Raw genomic sequence first — 19,740 nt, 5'->3', positions numbered from 1 at the left:
GTGTTGTCGGAAACGGCTACGTACGCGTAACAGTGGCGCACACCACACTAGTGAGCTGCTATCTGTCCCCAAACGATCCAATTCAAGGGTTTAAAGATAAGCTAGAACTACTCGAAGACGATTTGCGTGAGGAAACCGGTAACGTGGTCGTCGCTGGAGATTTCAATGCTAGGGCTGTTGAGTGGGGAATGCCCCAGACTAACTCCAGAGGAAGGCTAGTGCTAGAAATGGCTGCCCGACTCGGATTGGTCATTCTGAATACCTGCACGACCCCGACATATCGGCGACCAGGCTTTGGACACTCTATCCCTGATATTACATTAGTATCGGAAAACCTGCTGTCAAAGGCGGCTGGATAGAGGGTGATGGAGGATCTCACGGGTAGTGACCATAACTACATCACCTTCCATCTTAATGACTCAGGGCAAAGTCGGACAGAGAGACCGCCCCGTATGAAAACAAAATGGGACGCCTCTAAGGTTGACGCTGCAAAGTTCTCCGCTGTTGTACAAGCGAGCGCACGACAGATAGTCGACAGTGCCGAAGCGGCGAACGCTACGGTAGAACCCACCATGCGTTGCCTGAACAACGCATGCAAGACCTCAATGCCACGAAAAGGGCCTAGGAGAGGTAAAAAACAAGTGCACTGGTGGAGTAGCGAAATCGCCGAACTACGCAGGGTATGCCACAGAAAGCGAAGGCTGGCAACCCGCGCACGCAGCAGGCCTGACGCGCTAGAGCATGCGGAGGCATACAAAAGAGCAAAAAAGGTTCTCTGTGCCGCCATAAAGCAAAGCAAACTTGATAGCTGGAAAAAGCTTTGCAAAGAAGTTGATCGTGATCCTTGGGGACAAGGGTATAAAATAGTAATGGGGAAATTCCGCCCACCGAACCAAACGATGGATGAGGAAAAGATGCAAAGTATAGTAGATGGTCTGTTCCTCACTCGCAGAAGCAGAGAGGGTGACCACGTCACCCACGAAGGCCACGACGTGCAGCCGTTCAGTGAAGGTGAGCTAAAAGCGGCCCTACACAGAATGAAGCCCGGTAAAGCGCCAGAACCGGATGGGATACCAGCTGAAGCAATAAGACTGGCTGCTAAGAGCAGTCCTGAGTTGCTGTTGCACATGTATAACAAATGCCTGGAAGCCAGGATCTTTCCTACAAGGTGGAAGACAGCGCACCTCGTGCTAATCCCGAAAGGCAAGGGAGACCCGAACTCCCCGTCGTCTTTTCGACCATTATGCATGCTCGAAACGGCCGGGAAAATGATGGAAAGCCTCCTTAAACAACGGCTGATAGCTACCATTGACGATGGAGGTGGTCTGTCCCATCGGCAGCATGGGTTCCGGAAAGGTCACTCCACAATAGATGCCATAGCCGAGGTTATAAATGCGGTAAGGAAAGCCGAAACCGCGTGCCACCAAGTTAGGCCGGTTGTCTTACTGGTCACGCTGGACGTGAAAAATGCCTTCAATTCCGTCAGGTGGGACGATATGCTCGATGCGCTGAAACACTCTTTCAAGGTACCTCCTTATCTACTAGCCATATTAGGGGACTACCTAAAAGATCGCTGGCTCACGTACGAAACAAACCAAGGTCGGAGAAAGCTGAGGATAACAGACGGAGCAGCCCAGGGATCGGTGTTAGGTCCCGACCTCTGGAATGCTTCGTATAACAGCCTCCTTCGTTTGCACATGCCAGAGAGTGCTTTTCTTGTCGCTTTCGCAGACGACGTGGCTGCCGTAATTACAGCACGGAACTGCGAGCTGGCGCAGCTTAAATTAAACCAAGTAATGCGCAGTGTAAATAGATGGATGAGCGACCATGGACTTCAGCTCGCGACAGCGAAAACTGAGATCGTATTCCTCAAGAAGAGACGAATTCCCACCATTACGTATATGATGGTTGGAGAACAACAAGTACAAACACGCAGCTCCACGAAATACCTTGGGGTGAGGCTAGATAGAAAACTAACCTTCTCGGAACACTTTCAAGGAGCCTGTGAGAAAACTGCACGGACCATAGGATACTTAAGTCGATTAATGGCAAACACAGCCGGGCCAAGGCCATGTATAAGAAAGCTGCTTGCTTCCGCTTCGGATTCTATACTCTTGTACGGTGCAGAAATTTGGGCGGATGCAATGAAATTCCGAAAGTATCGAGCAGCTATTACTTCTGTCCAACGCAGAGGGGCGCTACGAATTGCCTCAGCTTACCGCACGGTATCCGCAGACGCAGTTCTTGTTATTGCAGGAACCATACCGATACATCTTCTAGCTGAGGAGAGGAAATCAATTTACCACCTCCGAGGAGAAGTACGTAGAGATGTTGCTGCCGCGCAGGCGCGAAAATATTCTATCCGACGCTGGCAACAGCAATGGAGCTGCAGCACTGCAGGCAAGTGGACCAGGGAACTGATTCCCGAGCTGGAGCCATGGTTAGAACGGCCACATGGAGAGGTCGACTTCTACCTGACACAGTTTTTAAGTGGCCACGGCTACTTCCGGGAATACCTCCACAGGATGGGCAAGGTTGAAAATCCGAATTGCTTATACTGTGGGCTCATAGACGACGTACGCCACACCTTTTTCGAATGCGATCACTTCGCACAGCAACGAAGAAGAGTGGAAGTAACACTAGGCGACCTATCCCCGGACAGTGTCATCCATAAAATGACCTGCGGAAATGACAGATGGGACATGGTCAGCAGATATGCAAGGAATATTCTCCTCGCTAAACGGCAAGATGGTTGCTTAGCCCAATAACGTGAGAGTAGCCAAAGAGCTCCGTAGCGCGCTTCCGTGCCCGAAGTTATGCTAAACGCGGTCCTAGGTGCGGAAAATGCGCGGGCCGTGGGAGGTTAGGTTTTAGTGGGTAGACCATGAAGAAAAAGAAAGGGAGTCCTACACTCGGAGAGGCTCGCTGCTACAGAGAGTAGCACCGAGGCTTAACAACCCGGTTAGTGCATAAAGCATTTCCTCCTTCCACGTAACACAAAAAAAAAAAATAATAATAATAATAATAATAAAAAAAAATAATAATAGTAATAATGTGTAGTTCTTACAACCTAAGACTAACAAGGTTACTCTTATCATTAAGAAGAACTGCCTTCTGGCGTCACATGGTTTCAAATTGATACCATTGTAATAATTGTTGGCGTAGAAAAAGGTTGGCGGAGAAAAAGGTCGAAGCCGTTTTGTGCTCGTGTCTTGACTGGTTAAGATTTCAGCTATTAAGAGTGATACAGCTATTAGATCTAGAAGCAGCAAGTGGCATAGGCCCTAAAAGGCATAGGTCCAGGTGTTTGAGTGGGTTGTGCAGTTTGGTTCTCAAACAAACTTCTGGTAAGGATATGAAATCATTCTGTATATGTGAGGTTCTCACGTAAGTTCAACCTAAATTAAGCGTTGCCCACCTAATAGTTCTTGAGTTATAGTCAGTTACTATAATTACCGCTCCTTCAATTTCTCGTGTCGTTTCCGCGTTATCGTCAAGCTTTTGTTGGAACTCCAATATGCTATCATTGAGTGTCACGTAGTTCCAGATTATTGGCGCGCCGGGATTGGCCCCAAACATGGCCGACTCCACTTCCTTTCCTAGTATAAAAAGCCATGATAGGAGGGAACTAAAGTGCGGTTCCGGTGCTATCGTTTATACTACTTGGTGAATATAGGAACATTTACGCTCCTTTCCTATTGAGTTGGTAGAGTGAAGTGAGGAAGACTGCTAACTAATTTTAATAGCGTTTCCAATTTCAGCTGTTGCAATAAATTTTCATTACTTAGAGTTTCTTTACAACCGTAGATCCTGTAAATAAGTAGGAAAACAAAAATGAGTTGCTAGTTTCCGTCAACTACAAAACGAAGTTGCTAGTTTTCGGCAACCAAAGGTCGAAGTGATGGTTTTCATACGAAATTTTAGTGTTAGTTTTAGTATTACAATTTAAAGCCAAAATCAACGAAAAATAATTTTATGTCACTTGTTTGTAAGCTGAATGGTGTGTTCAAATTTTACTTACCGGTTAATAATAATTACTTTTTTTTATTATTCAGTGACTATGTGTGCTTATCAGACCCACAATGTCTCATAGTTTTTTACGAATAGTTTGACAGATTCATATTTATGGTTTGAGTAAAGTTGGATCATATAACACGATACGGGCTCTGAATACTCAAACCAAAACTAAAAACTTTTATTAAAATCGTGAACATATTTATGTAAATTTGTAGATTTTTTGCTAATTTTGCAGACTTCTAAATTTACCAAACAATTGGTAACCAAAACTTGGCGCAAACTCTAAGAAAAGTCCCTATGCCAATAATTTTGTTCGGCACTGTACGTAATTTTAGTTTGTATGTGTGTGTATACACATACATAGGCACCCATCTTTATAAAAACAATCTGCAGAATAGAAAAATAGCCAAACAACACGATTTCCTTCTTTTTTTCTAGATTGTTAACAGTGGAAAAAAATAGTAAATGTAAACAAATAACGTTGAAATACTTAAACGAAAAGTTTGTATTTCGGGAAGTTTTTGTACACGAATTTAGTATTAGTCTGTTGTGCACGACAAATTGTCGGACATTTAGTGAAAATTATTGAAATATTGAAGTGAATAAACGGAAACAATTAAAATAAAATTAATAAGGCAAAATATCAGAAAACGAACTAAAATTTTGATAGATAGTACAAAGAATAATTGCTTTAAATTAATGGTAACGCTATGGAATCATTCTGTATATGTGAGGTTTTCACGTAAGTTCAACCTAAATTAAGCGTTGCCCACCTAATAGTTCTTGAGTTATAGTCAGTTACTATAATTACCGCTCCTTCAATTTCTCGTGTCGTTTCCGCGTTATCGTCAAGTTTTTGTTGGAACTCCAATATGCTATCATTGAGTGTCACGTAGTTCCAGATTATTGGCTCTCCGGGATTGGGTCCAAACATGGCTGGCTCCACTTCCTTTCCTTGTATAAAAAGCCATGATAGGCGGGAACTAAAGTGCGGTTCCGGTGCTACTTCAGGCCAGCAGTCAGCGCTTTTTCGCTTATACTGCTTGGTGATTATAGGAACATTTACGCTCCTTTCCTATTGAGTTGGTAGAGTGAAGTGAGGAAGACTGCTAACTAATTTTAATAGCGTTTCCAATTTCAGCTGTTGCAATAAATTTTCATTACTTAGAGTTTCTTTACAACCGTAGATCCTGTAAATAAGTAGGAAAATAAAGATAAGTTGCTAGTTTCCGTCAACTGCAAAACGAAGTTGCTAGTTTTCGGCAACCAAAGGTCGAAGTGATGGTTTTCATACGAAATTTTAGTGTTAGTTTTAGTATTACAATTTAAAGCCAAAATCAACGAAAAATAATTTTCTGTCACTTGTTTGTAAGCTGAATGGTGTGTTCAAATTTTACTTACCGGTTAATAATAATTACTTTTTTTTTATTATTCAGTGACTATGTGTGCTTATCAGATCCACAATGTCTTATAGTTTTTTACGAATAGTTTGACAGATTCATATTTATGGTTTGAGTAAAGTTGGATCATATAACACGATACGGGCTCTGAATACTCAAACCAAATCTAAAAATTTTTATTAAAATCGTGAACATATTTATGTAAATTTGTAGATTTTTTGCTAATTTCACAGACTTCTAAATTTACCAAACAATTACAAAACTTGGCGCAAACTCTAAGAAAAGTCCCTGTGCCAATAATTTTGTTCGGCACTGTACGTAATTTTAGTTTGTATGTGTGTGTATACACATACATAGGCACCCATCTTTATAAAAACAATATGCAGAATAGAAAAATAGCCAAACAACACGATTTCCTTCTTTTTTTCTAGATTGTTAATAGTGGAAAAAATAGTAAATGTAAACAAATAACGTTGAAATACTTAAACGAAAAGTTTGTATTTCGGGGAGTTTTTGTACACGAATTTAGTATTAATCTGTTGTGCACGAGACATTGTCGGACATTTAGTCAAAATTATTGAAATATTGAAGCGAATAAACGGAAACAATTAAAATAAAATTAATAAGGCAAAATATCAGAAAACGAACTAAAATTTTGATAGTACAAAGAATAATTGCTTTAAATTAGCTATACATACGAACATATGTACCTATACATATGTACAAAGTTATTACATACCTTTGTATATATTACATACCTTTATACATATTTACATATTGGATATTGAAAACTCTATTGAGCTCTGTGAGTATATGCATTTTGCTTGATTCAAATACTATTGTTTCCAAGTGATTTATGAACTCAGTGAAATTTTTTATACTCAGGTATGCGTTTATGTATTCTTATACGAGATATACATAAGAAATCTGTGTATTAGAGTGTTTTAAAATAAATAAAAGTTTCTCGTAATTTTTACTTGCATCAAGATTCTAATTATTTTGTGGAAAAGAAGAAGCATGGGCCGAAATATAAGCACAGTCTTCAATGGTTCAAGGCGTTATTAAACAAGTAAGGAAGGCTAAGTTCGGGTGTAACCGAACATTACATACTCAGCTGAGAGCTATGGAGACAAAATAAGGGAAAATCACTATGTAGGAAAATGAACCTAGGGTAACCCTGGAATGTGTTTGTATGAAATTCAAGGGTTTAAAGATAAGCTAGAACTACTCGAAGACGATTTGCGTGAGGAAACCGGTAACGTGGTCGTCGCTGGAGATTTCAATGCTAGGGCTGTTGAGTGGGGAATGCCCCAGACTAACTCCAGAGGAAGGCTAGTGCTAGAAATGGCTGCCCGACTCGGATTGGTCATTCTGAATACCTGCACGACCCCGACATATCGGCGACCAGGCTTTGGACACTCTATCCCTGATATTACATTAGTATCGGAAAACCTGCTGTCAAAGGCGGCTGGATAGAGGGTGATGGAGGATCTCACGGGTAGTGACCATAACTACATCACCTTCCATCTTAATGACTCAGGGCAAAGTCGGACAGAGAGACCGCCCCGTATGAAAACAAAATGGGACGCCTCTAAGGTTGACGCTGCAAAGTTCTCCGCTGTTGTACAAGCGAGCGCACGACAGATAGTCGACAGTGCCGAAGCGGCGAACGCTACGGTAGAACCCACCATGCGTTGCCTGAACAACGCATGCAAGACCTCAATGCCACGAAAAGGGCCTAGGAGAGGTAAAAAACAAGTGCACTGGTGGAGTAGCGAAATCGCCGAACTACGCAGGGTATGCAACAGAAAGCGAAGGCTGGCAACCCGCGCACGCAGCAGGCCTGACGCGCTAGAGCATGCGGAGGCATACAAAAGAGCAAAAAAGGTTCTCTGTGCCGCCATAAAGCAAAGCAAACTTGATAGCTGGAAAAAGCTTTGCAAAGAAGTTGATCGTGATCCTTGGGGACAAGGGTATAAAATAGTAATGGGGAAATTCCGCCCACCGAACCAAACGATGGATGAGGAAAAGATGCGAAGTATAGTAGATGCTCTGTTCCTCACTCGCAGAAGCAGAGAGGGTGACCACGTCACCCACGAAGGCCACGACGTGCAGCCGTTCAGTGAAGGTGAGCTAAAAGCGGCCCTACACAGAATGAAGCCCGGTAAAGCGCCAGAACCGGATGGGATACCAGCTGAAGCAATAAGACTGGCTGCTAAGAGCAGTCCTGAGTTGCTGTTGCACATGTATAACAAATGCCTGGAAGCCAGGATCTTTCCTACAAGGTGGAAGACAGCGCACCTCGTGCTAATCCCGAAAGGCAAGGGAGACCCGAACTCCCCGTCGTCTTTTCGACCATTATGCATGCTCGAAACGGCCGGGAAAATGATGGAAAGCCTCCTTAAACAACGGCTGATAGCTACCATTGACGATGGAGGTGGTCTGTCCCATCGGCAGCATGGGTTCCGGAAAGGTCACTCCACAATAGATGCCATAGCCGAGGTTATAAATGCGGTAAGGAAAGCCGAAACCGCGTGCCACCAAGTTAGGCCGGTTGTCTTACTGGTCACGCTGGACGTGAAAAATGCCTTCAATTCCGTCAGGTGGGACGATATGCTCGATGCGCTGAAACACTCTTTCAAGGTACCTCCTTATCTACTAGCCATATTAGGGGACTACCTAAAAGATCGCTGGCTCACGTACGAAACAAACCAAGGTCGGAGAAAGCTGAGGATAACAGACGGAGCAGCCCAGGGATCGGTGTTAGGTCCCGACCTCTGGAATGCTTCGTATAACAGCCTCCTTCGTTTGCACATGCCAGAGAGTGCTTTTCTTGTCGCTTTCGCAGACGACGTGGCTGCCGTAATTACAGCACGGAACTGCGAGCTGGCGCAGCTTAAATTAAACCAAGTAATGCGCAGTGTAAATAGATGGATGAGCGACCATGGACTTCAGCTCGCGACAGCGAAAACTGAGATCGTAATCCTCACGAAGAGACGAATTCCCACCATTACGTATATGATGGTTGGAGAACAACAAGTACAAACACGCAGCTCCACGAAATACCTTGGGGTGAGGCTAGATAGAAAACTAACCTTCTCGGAACACTTTGTAGGAAAATGAACCTAGGGTAACCCTGGAATGTGTTTGTATGACATGTGTATCAAATGGAAGGTGTTAAAGAGTATTTTAAGAGGGAGTGGGGCATAGTTCTATAGGTGGACGCCTTTTCGAGTTATCGCCATAAAGGTGGACCTGGAGTGACTCTAGAATGTGTTTGTACGATATGGGTATCAAATGAAATGTGTTAATGAGTATTTTAAAAGGGCGTGGGCCATAGTTCTATAGGTGGACGCCTTTTCGGGATATCGCCGTAAAGGTGGACCAGAGGTGACGCTAGAATTTGTTTGTACAATATGGGCATCAAATGAAAGGTGTTAATGAGTATTTTAAAAGGGAGTGGGGTTCGAGATATCGCCATAAAGGTGGACCTGGGTAACTCTAGAATGTGTTTGTACGATATGGGTATCAAATTAAAGGTATTAATGACGGTTTTAAAAGGGAGTTGTGGTAGTTGTATATGTGAAGGCGTTTTCGAGATAATGACCAAAATGTGGACCAGGGTGACCCAGACCACCATCTGTCGGGTACCGCTAATTTATTTATATATGTAATACCACGAACAGTATTCCTGCCAAGATTCCAAGGGCTTTTGATTTCGCCCTGCAGAACTTTTTAATTTTCTTCTAATAAATATGGTGTCACACCCATTTTACAAAGTTTTTTTCCAAAGTTATATTTTGCGTCAATAAACCAATCCAATTACCATGTTTCATCCCTGTTTTCGTATTTGGTATAGACCTATGGTATTTTTTTCATTTTTCGCAATTTTCGATATCGAAAAAGAGGTCATAGTCGGATTTCGGGCATTTTTTATACCAATACAAAATGAGTTCAGATAAGTACGTGAACTGAGTTTAGTAAAGATATGTCGATTTTTGCTCAAGTTATCGTGTTAACGGCCGAACGGAAGGACAGACGGTTGACTGTGTATAAAAACTGGGCGTGGCTTCAACCGATTTCGCCTTTTTCACAGAATACAGTTGTTGTCCTAGAATCTAAGCCCCTATCAAATTTCACAAGGATTTGTAAATTTTTGTTCGACTTATGGCATTAAAACTATCCTAGACAAATTAAATGAAAAAGGACGGAGCCACGCCCATTTTGAAATTTTCTTTTATTTTTGTATTTTGTTGCACCATATCATTACTGGAGTTGAATGTTGACATAATTTACTTATATTCTGTAAAGATATTAACTTTTTTTTTAAATTTGACTTAAAAAAAAATTTTTTTTTAAGTGGTCGTGGTCGTTCTCCGATTTTGTTAATTTTTATTAGGCATACATATAGTAATAGGAGTAACGTTCCTGCCAAATTTCATTATGATATCTTCAACGACTGCCAAATTACAGCTTGCAAAACTTCTAATTACCTTCTTTTAAAAGTGGGCGGTGCCACACCCATTGTCCAAGATTTTACTAATTTTCTATTCTGCGTCATAAGTTTAACTCACCTACCAAGTTCCATCGCTTTATCCGTCTTTGGTAATGAATTATCGCACTTTTTCCATTTTTCGAAATTTTCGATATCGAAAAAGTGGGCGTGGTTATAGTCCGATATCGTTAATTTTAAATAGCAATCTGAGATGAGTTCCCAGGAACCTACATACCAAATTTCATCAAGAGACCTCAAAATTTACTCAAGTTATCGTGTTAACGGGTGGACGGACGGACATGGCTCAATCAAATTTTTTTTCGATACTGATGATTTGGATATATGGGAGTCTATATCTATCTCGATTGCTTTATACCTGTACAACCAACCGTTATCCAATCAAAGTTAATATATTCTGTGAGCTCTGCTCAACTGAGTATAAAAATAATGAAATGCGGTTTTATTAACAAAATCAAATCCTTAAAACAATCTTTTTAGATAAAACTAATAAAAAATTGATTTTCTGATTTGAAATTCGAAAAAAATTGAGCGATATGGATATTTCCCCAGAGCTAAAATTGGGCTACGATCCTTAACGGATACTAAAAATGAAGTTGTGACCATTTCACCAAGTGTACCCAGTAGGAAAAATTATCATATTTTATATTCATCAATAAAGCTTCACCAAAAAAAAAAACAAAAAAAGAATATGGAAGTAGATATTGTTGCTGTAGCAGTGCTTCGTCCCATCCAATATGTGGGATTACTCACAAATTCTCATCAATATCCGGGACGCCAGGTTGTGGGAAATTGCCATTTTTGAGTGATATTTCACTATAAAATTTAATAAAAAGGAAAAGAGGGAAATTTTTGTCGTCCATATAAAAAAAGCTCTGAAATGGGGGATCCGATTAATAGCATATTTGAACTAGCGACAAATAGTGCTCGTTAGATCCATAAGGTATTATAATTTTTAGAAAAAGCTTGACAGTTGCATAGTTATGACTTGAGTGAAAACGGCTTTCAGTCACTGATCGTAACACGTAATACGGGCCTGGTTCATAATACAACTAAAACTAAACAGCACTCTTACTGTAATATGATTGGTTCATTTGCATTTGTACTGCAGTCTGACACAATTTCACTAGATAATACGTTTGTATCTCTGGAAGCTTAAGAAGCAATTGTCATTATTTCTTTTGATTGGCCTGTCATTCGGATTTTGCACAATTCACAGCAGCGTACATTTCTTTAGTACCCTACAAATCTTGCGACTTTCTTGCGCGTATTGTGACGCTTATTGTGTACAAAAAATATGATTTTTTTCAGAAGACATAATTTGGAATAACTATTTCATCACATTCTTGTGTTTCCTGCAAAGAAAAAGCGTTTCAAAAGAAATTTCAGGAGGAGGAAGTGTAAAGTGGCTGGTTGGAATCTATGTCGGACGATCCATACAACACTTTGCAGGGCGTGCAGTGCATCGTTTTAACTCTCACTCAAACACATTTGGCCGCTGTGGTGTCGTGGTAACGTGCTACGCCTGGGTTCACAAGTTTTTTCAATTGTTCGAAAGTTTTTTCTAAGCGGGGTTACCCCTGGCGCTCCGAATGCAATTTTGCAATGAAAATATTCTCAGTGAAAACTCATCTGCCTTGAATATACCTTTCGGAGTCGGCATAAAACATGTAGGTCCAGTCCCGCCACTTTGTAGGAAAAACTAAGAGGAGCACAACGAAATTTGGGAGAGAAGCTCGGCGCAAAATTTTTCGCATTACATTATTTTACTTTATATAAACACATTTTATAGCAGGGATTCCCCTTGCTATGTATATAAAAAACAATGCTATAGATGAGCAGATTTAGATCTGGACGCTTGACAAATCGCTGCCCATCAACAACTTCGCAAAAAAAGGACGAATTATCCGGTTTCATGGAAGGCTGGGCGCTGTCACAACGTCTAAAAAAAGAAGTAAGCCCTTTAAACCCTCTGGGAGTTTCATACGATTTTTTTATTTAAGATGTCAGAAATCAGGGAATTTTTTTAAATTTCTTTGGGTAATTTCACAGAGTTTATCTGGCATCACTGAACGGCAGTCCAAAGAAACTTACAGTTTCAACAGGGGTGGTCCAGAGAAAACGGGGTGTTAGAGGTTTTGATTCCACATTGCAATTGAAAAGACGGTTGGTGTCAAGTGGAAACGCGTTACAAGCAGGACATACATTATGTATGTCGGGGTTGATTCTGAATAGGTTAGAGTTTAAAATTTTACAGTATCCAGAACGGGGTCGAGCTAGAGTGTCGCGCGTCACCTTGGAAATATTGCTTTCCTCTACTGCGAATTAAGGATGTTTGACTTTAAGTACGGGGTTCGACGGGCAATTCCCGGTATAGAGATCGCACGGGTTTTACTGTTTATCTCTGAGGACCTCTTTATTCTTTTTTTCTTTATACGACGGAGTTCTTAGGCGCCGTATTTCCTCATAATGCTTGCGGGATGACTTCTTGAGTTCCCGGGGTCGGGGCTTCTTCAATCAGATGCCTGTTGGGATGCTTGGGTTTCTAGGTATTCATCAGAAACTGTTCATTCAACAATTCATTTCTCATTCTTATCAGGATTACTCTTGCCTCACGGCGTAAATTGTGTTATGGGGACATAAGAAGACAACCCGTAGCAGTTCTAAGAGCGGTGTTTTGATAGGTCTGTATTTTCTTCCAGTGAGTAACCCTTAGGGTCGGCGACCATTTTGGGACTTGTAGCATGCAAGCGGCCGGCCAATTGCTTTTTGTACGTGGTAAATAACGTCTCTTTATGTTTACTCCAAGTTCTGCCGGCAAGATTTCTCATTATTTTGTTGCGGATTCATAGTCCCCAAAATGTAGATCCTGATCGAACGTCAAACCCAGGCTTGGATGTCCAATATGGTCCACATTTCTTTCGTGTATGTTGTAAATAAATTCATCGATGATTTGATTTGGTTGGTGACAATGTCGAAATTATGGCCGCCAACAAAAGCGTGGTTTTCAAGGGGTAAATGCGCTGATTCTTTGCTCGATGACAGCAGGTACTTCGTTTCGTCCTCATTCACCATCAAACCCATCTTTTCCGCTTTTTTCCAGTTTGGAGTAAGCAGAACTTACGGCGCTGATGTTCAGGCCGATGACATTAATGTTATCAGCATACTCCAGTAGTTGCACGCTTTTATAGAATATTGCCGCTAGCATAATTTTCTCTAGCATGAGATTAAAGAAATCGCATGAGAGGGGGTCCTCCTTTCTAACGGCTTGGGTAGGTCCTTGCCAATTCTGATTGAGCTGATGGTCTTGCTTAACGTCATTTTGCACAGCCGTATAAGTTTTTCGGGGAACCAAAATCAGTTAAAGTGGCATATGGGCAGCTCCTTTTCGTGCTGTCGAAGGCGGCTTTAACATCGACCAAGAGGTGATATGTGCCAATTCTTTTTTCGCGGGTTTTTTTCCAGGATTCGGCGCATCGTGAAAATCTGGTCGACGGTAGATTTACCAGGTCTGAAGCCGCACTGATAAGTTGTAATGACCCGATTCACGGCGAGCTTCAAACTTTGGCACAATACACTTGACATGACCTTATATGCGATATTAGAAAGGCTGATTCCGCAATAGTTGGCGCGGTTTGCAGGATCCCTTTTCTTGTGGACGGAATTGTTGGTTTTTAATCTAGTTATTGCTGTTCTGACTTCATCATAATAGGGTGGGGGCATTAATTCCATCATTACGGATTGCGGGATAGGGCTCATTATCCCTGTGCGGTACATCCTGCTGAGAATTATTTATTTATTTATTTTATTTATTTCAAAGTAAATCTAGGACAAATTAAAATATCCTTACAGACTACAGACTATTTACAAATTATTAGCTTAAATATTATATACCATATAAGTCATTTAGTATAAGTTTAAACTTTGATTTATTTACTGAAAAATCAATTTCCCTGGCATTAGTAAGAAGATTGAATTCCTTCAATGCCCTAGCAATAGGCGAATTAGCGACATATGTCGTTCTGGCCCTATCCAATAAAAAAATATAAATTATACCCTCCATTATCTAAGTACTCTCTCGACATCGGTTACAAGATCGCCGTTTTCGCTCTTAAAGGAATTTGCCCGGACTTAACTTGCAGCGGGAATAAAACAAGCTGACACGGGTTCAACGACCTTGAGAAAACACGCTCTTTTGACCGGCATCAGTCGGGATTTGGAGGGCTGTAAAGTGATTGTCTGTATATGTTTTGTAGTATTTCCACTTTCCTTTTTTGAAGCTTATAAAAGTGCGTTTTTCAGAAGTGATACATTCGGATGATCGCTCCACCAAGAGGAGTTTGGGTGGGTGAATGCCATTGTTACCATCGGCTGGCTGTTGATGCAGCTAACAAGTCCTGATGTCTGGCGAACTCTGACACCTTCCTGCCATATGTGTGGGGGCGTCCACGTTTATCATTTAGAACGGCTTTCTTTCATTGGATCCGCCAGCATCTCACCCCACAGATCGTGGTGGACATTAAAATTGCCTAGAATAATGCGATTTTCACCAGTGAGTGTGGCGCTGGTGCCAGGACAGTATCCACTGGGCAGCAGGTGACAGGAGGGATGTATATGTTGATAATTGTTAAATTTGCATCGCCTGACCGGAAAGATATGCCTTGACGTTCCAGGTCACTGACCTAGCGGCCGATGTCGGGATCAAATATATTATATTGCACTGAGCGGCGGGTGATAAATGCGAGTCCGCCTCCATTTCTGCTCTCACGTTACACTCAGTGCTGGTCTGCAAAGCAGAGGTTGCCGTGAGTTTAGTCTTTTGGATCGCAGAAATGCTCTTTCCAGTTAACCCTTTGCAGTTTAGCTGTATTATTCTAAAACGCAAGGGGAAGACGTCGTCACTCTGGGGGTAAGCGACGGGTGACTGCGCTTTGGTTGGGGAAGTCTAGGTCGCAAGTGCTGGTGGGGTCCTTGGACTGGACGTCCTTGGATAAGCATCGGAGTGTCCGGTGTAGCTGGGTGTGCAGCCTGGTGACATGGCACGATGAAGCCCGTCGGGGGAACATCGTCGCTGAGACAAGAATATCTAGGAAAGGGGGCGCTGAGGCTCAGACTACGGAACGCCCGTGGGCGTTAACAGCAAGGTGCAACAAAACATTTGTAAAAATTACGCGGTCGACGGATTTTTGGATTAAGCCCAGACACCCCGTGCGATGCAACCATCCCTTACAAGTGGCACACTGACATGAGTGTGACCCATAATGCAATTACAAGGTGACTGACGTTGGCAGCTTCTCTTTTTTAATCCGCCATCTTGAACTCCCACTCTGAAACTCAATTTGCCTCTTTGCTAAATTACTTTTTCATTCAGGGGAAAAATTGTAGTGATAATTATCAATTATAATTGGTCGGCATGTGCTACGATTCGCCAAAATGGACTGCCGATCTACAAAACAACTACCGGGGAAAGTAGCAGGCCTGCCAAAAACTCTGAATTTGGAACTGCCGTGCGATATTTTCTTATGGTATCTAAGCACCTATATAGCGAGGAGGAAAAACTCTCCGTAATTTCCAAGATAAGATCCCATGTTGTTGTTGGTGTTGTAGTAGTGCTTCGCCCCAATCCGTTATGTGCGACAATCAACGTCCTCTGACGGGAGTCCAAGGGAATTTGCAGTTTCAACAGGGGTGGACCATAGTGAGAGGGGTGTACGAGGCGTTGGTTCCAAATTACAATTAAAGAGATGGTTGGTGTCATGTCATTGCAAGAACGACATACATTTTGTATGTCTGGGTTGATTCTGGATAGGTAAGAGTTTAACCTGTTACAGTATCCAGATCGAAGTTGAGCTAGAGTAACGCGCGTTTCCACAGGGAGAGTGCGTTTCTCTTTTGTAAGTTCTGGGTATTTTTCTTTAAGAACTGGGTTCGCCGGGCAATTGGTAACATAGAGGTCTGACGCCTGTTTGTGGATATCACTGAGGACCTGCCTGTGCTTTTTTGCTATATACGGCTGTGTTCTCAGATGCCGTATTTAATCGTAATGCTTACGGAGATGACCCCTTAAGCCCCTTGGGAGGCGTATCCTCATCAATGAGATGTCTGTTCGGATGCCCAGGTTTCTGGGTATTCAACAGAAACTGTTTGTTCAGCATATCATATCTCTCCCTAATAGGGAGTACTCTCTCCTCATTGTGTGGGTGTGTAACGACAGCCTGTCTCCATACTGGCTTAAATGAGTGGCAGAGTGTATATGCGTCTATGTGTTTATGACTTTTGTGTTCAGGTCCGTGCCTTAGCCGCAATGTTTCCATTAACATACTATTAACATAATAACATTAACATTGACAACATTGTACCGAAAGTGAACACAATGTTGCAGCGGAATTTAGATGTTGCGCTTGGCATCATGCTGTTGTAATAAATAAAATGTCACCATGCTGCTAACAACTTAGCAACATAGATGAATGCCATGCACCTATGTGTTTGTTTTGTTCTGCATTATGTATGTGGATGTGTATTTGTGCAAGGCTATGAGCGTGTGAATGCAACAGTGGGAGCGGTCAAGGCACGAACCGAGTGTATCTGTGTAGGTGTTCGTTTTGTGGAGCGGTAAGCGTGTAAATGTATGAGCGCATGATTGTATAGATGGAAAATACGGGAAAGCCGAAAAGAAAGTTTGTCATGTAATGGTAAAAATTTTCCGTTTCTGGGTAACGTTCCTTACCACGGCGGTGGCTATAAGAAGGGGCAAAATGAGCCAACGGACCAAAGTATCATTTTATCCGTGCCAGTGAGTGTAAGTGCAGTGTTAAAGCCTTAAAAATCTTTAAATACACCTAGTTCTTAGTGCGCGCCTCAAATCGCAGTAAAGACTCTTTGCTAAATAGTTTGGACAGTTAAAGTTTTTTTGTGTAGTGCGCGGCGAAATATCGCGAACGCTAAAACAAAACCAATCTGGTTTGCCACCTAGCTCCCGATCCTGACTGTGACAGCAGAAATGAGCTAAACCACAACGTGTGTCGCAACAGCTATAAAACCAGGTAAGTGTAACCTTTCCGTGTTTTAACTCTCTCTCCCAACCTGGCATGGCCACTGGGAAGTTGGCTTCTATATAGCCTAGTTCCCAAGCAAGCCAAAAGAAAACTTGCATCGACATATACATCTCTGCATACAAATGTATGTATGTAGATGAATATATGACTATGCAGACAAAAAATCCGTAAGCAATTATGTACATGTACATAGATACGCTTTTACTTTTGAATTTCTAAATAGATTTTCTTTTGTATTTAATTTCAGCGCACAATTGATTTTTCTTTGGTAAAGACCCACTGGGCACGTACATTGGCGGCGTACCGCCAAAAAACAAACACATTATATTTGGCGGAATACCGCCTGGCAACAACTACCACGCACTACACGACATCTTTAATTTGGCGGCGCACACTACAACAACAACCACTACAGCACTTTTTATTGGCGACGTACCCCCCTACAACAACGTTTATATTGGCGGCGTAACGCCAACAACAACTACATCATACTGGCGACACTCCGGCCAACAACAATTACCACGCATCCACAAGCAATAGACTTTATTTTTAGTTTGGTGGCGGACATCACAACAACAACTATAACGCCGCTTTTAAATTGGCGACATACGGCCGCAATAACCACTACAGCATCTTTTTTTGTTAGCGACATACCGCTCCAAGAATAACAACCACGAATTTTGGTATTGGAGGCGCAACGCCAACAGTAATCGTCACAACACTTTCATACCGACGGCACGCAGCGTTTGCAATAACCACAACCCCATTTTTTCTGGCAACGCACTTCCTCATATTCTCGAGCAACACACGGCAAGAACAACATGCACAATTCTACTTATATCCAAACCTATAAGCAACACCACACAACATATACATACGCTCAACATATTTATTTAGTATCGCTCGCAACAAAAATTGAACCTGTCCATAAGCAAAGGAAAGTCTGGTAATGTAAATTGCGCACAGAGTAACAACAACAGAGCTTCACAACATTCAAGTCTGGAAGAATGACGGCATCCGCGGCATTCTGGGGACCTAAGAAGACTCCATTTGGTAAGATCCCATCGTATTTAACATAGTAAAGTCATCCAGATGACCAAGTTATTAAAATAGCATTACCGGACATCGTTAAGGAAAAAAGCACACTTCGCAGAGAGAAACGCGTCAGCCTACTTCAACTTTGGTCATGATGTCCCTCCTGCGGTATGTCCTCCTGATATGACGCATGCAATCTATACAGCTGTTATGTGGTACCAAAACATGATTCAGTCACAAGTGGTTTGATCGGCTGACAAAATTTTTGACAAGTGCAACCATTTTACTCCTAAATCGAATTGACATCCATTAACTATGTCGTTTCCTCGGACATGTAAGAAGAATGTTAATAGTAGAAATAGGAGGTTCCGTGCAATAACGCCGGAGTCGTTATTTACCTTTTGAAATTTAAAAAAAACCCGCAAAATAACTAAATTTATTTAAAATAAAATAATTAAAAATTAGTTAAACGGTTTTATTGAAGTGTGATGACTAGTACCTAGGACGTACCTAATTATTTTCTATCTTTTAGTATTATTATATCGCGAGTGTTAATATCGAGCTCAAGGCCTAACAATGATTATTTTATCATTATTATTGTTATAATATATTTTTTCTTAATTGAAAAAATTTTAAATTAGAATAGAAGAAAGAAAGCGGAGCCTAAACGTTGCCGATGAAGGAATTTAGCAGTTCCCGAAATGGATCTATACAACGAGCTTTGGCAGTTGTCAAAAATTTTTTCTTTCTTCTATTCTAATTTAAAATTTTTTAATTAAGAAAAAATATATTATAACAATAATAATGATAAAATAATTATTGTTAGGCCTTGAGCTCGATATTAACTCGCGATATTACAAATCAGTAGGCCGATATAACAACAAAAATTGTTAATACATCCCAGAGCACGGGGAAAAAGTGTCAATAAAATATGACACTATGGCATCATCGCCATAAAAAAAAAAGTCCAATTTCACAACTATTCTGTAACAGATGTCGCAGTGCTGTGAATATCAATTGGCAAGAACCAGAATTGAAGTAGGAATAATGAAGACAAATAAAAAACCGCTGTGATGGCTGAATGGTTATAGCAGCGGCGCCTAAACGTTGCCGATGAAGGAATTTAGCAGTTCCCGAAATGGATCTATACAACGAGCTTTGGCAGTTGTCAAAAATTTTTTCTTTCTTCTATTCTAATTTAAAATTTTTTCAATTAAGAAAAAATATATTATAACAATAATAATGATAAAATAATTATTGTTAGGCCTTGAGCTCGATATTAACTCGCGATATTACAAATCAGTAGGCCGATATAACAACAAAAATTGTTAATACATCCCAGAGCACGGGGAAAAAGTGTCAATAAAATATGACACTATGGCATCATCGCCATAAAAAAAAAAGTCCAATTTCACAACTATTCTGTAACAGATGTCGCAGTGCTGTGAATATCAATTGGCAAGAACCAGAATTGAAGTAGGAATAATGAAGACAAACAAAAAACCGCTGTGATGGCTGAATGGTTATAGCAGCGGCGCCTAAACGTTGCCGATGAAGGAATTTAGCAGTTCCCGAAATAGATCTATACAACGAGCTTTGGCAGTTGTCAAAAATTTTTTCTTTCTTCTATTCTAATTTAAAATTTTTTCAATTAAGAAAAAATATATTATAACAATAATAATGATAAAATAATTATTGTTAGGCCTTGAGCTCGATATTA

General features: G+C 41.3%; 2 protein-coding genes across 6 annotated transcripts in view; one reads left to right on the top strand and one right to left on the bottom strand.

Annotated features, from left to right (window-relative positions):
• moody (G-protein coupled receptor moody) overlaps window positions 1-3,594 on the bottom strand; it is a 133,502-nt gene extending 129,908 nt beyond the window's left edge. For all 3 annotated transcript variants that reach the window (XM_067782450.1, XM_067782457.1, XM_067782456.1), the window contains exon 1: window positions 3,457-3,594. In XM_067782450.1, the coding sequence (XP_067638551.1) occupies window positions 3,457-3,579 (123 nt within the window). In that variant the 5' untranslated portion in view covers window positions 3,580-3,594. The remainder of the gene's footprint in view (window positions 1-3,456) is intronic.
• Window positions 3,595-4,632: 1,038 nt separating this feature from the next.
• LOC137250136 (G-protein coupled receptor moody) overlaps window positions 4,633-19,740 on the top strand; it is a 173,595-nt gene continuing 158,487 nt past the window's right edge. Inside the window, exon 1 of one of the 3 annotated variants that reach the window (XM_067782467.1) lies at window positions 4,633-4,759. Coding sequence is in view for 1 of the 3 variants with exons in the window: in XM_067782464.1 (XP_067638565.1) it covers window positions 4,717-4,759 (43 nt within the window). In the remaining 2 variants the exon portion in view is untranslated. Of the gene's footprint in view, window positions 4,760-5,834; window positions 6,223-19,740 lie in introns of those variants that run through there. The other 2 variants (XM_067782464.1, XM_067782465.1) reach the window with 2 other exon arrangements.

This window comes from Eurosta solidaginis, chromosome 4 (assembly GCF_040869045.1).
Source record: "Eurosta solidaginis isolate ZX-2024a chromosome 4, ASM4086904v1, whole genome shotgun sequence".
In the NCBI taxonomy this organism is placed as follows: Eukaryota; Metazoa; Arthropoda; class Insecta; order Diptera; family Tephritidae; genus Eurosta; species Eurosta solidaginis.
The sequence above is the reverse complement of the archived record's forward strand: the minus strand, read 5'-3'. Positions and strand labels throughout refer to the sequence as shown.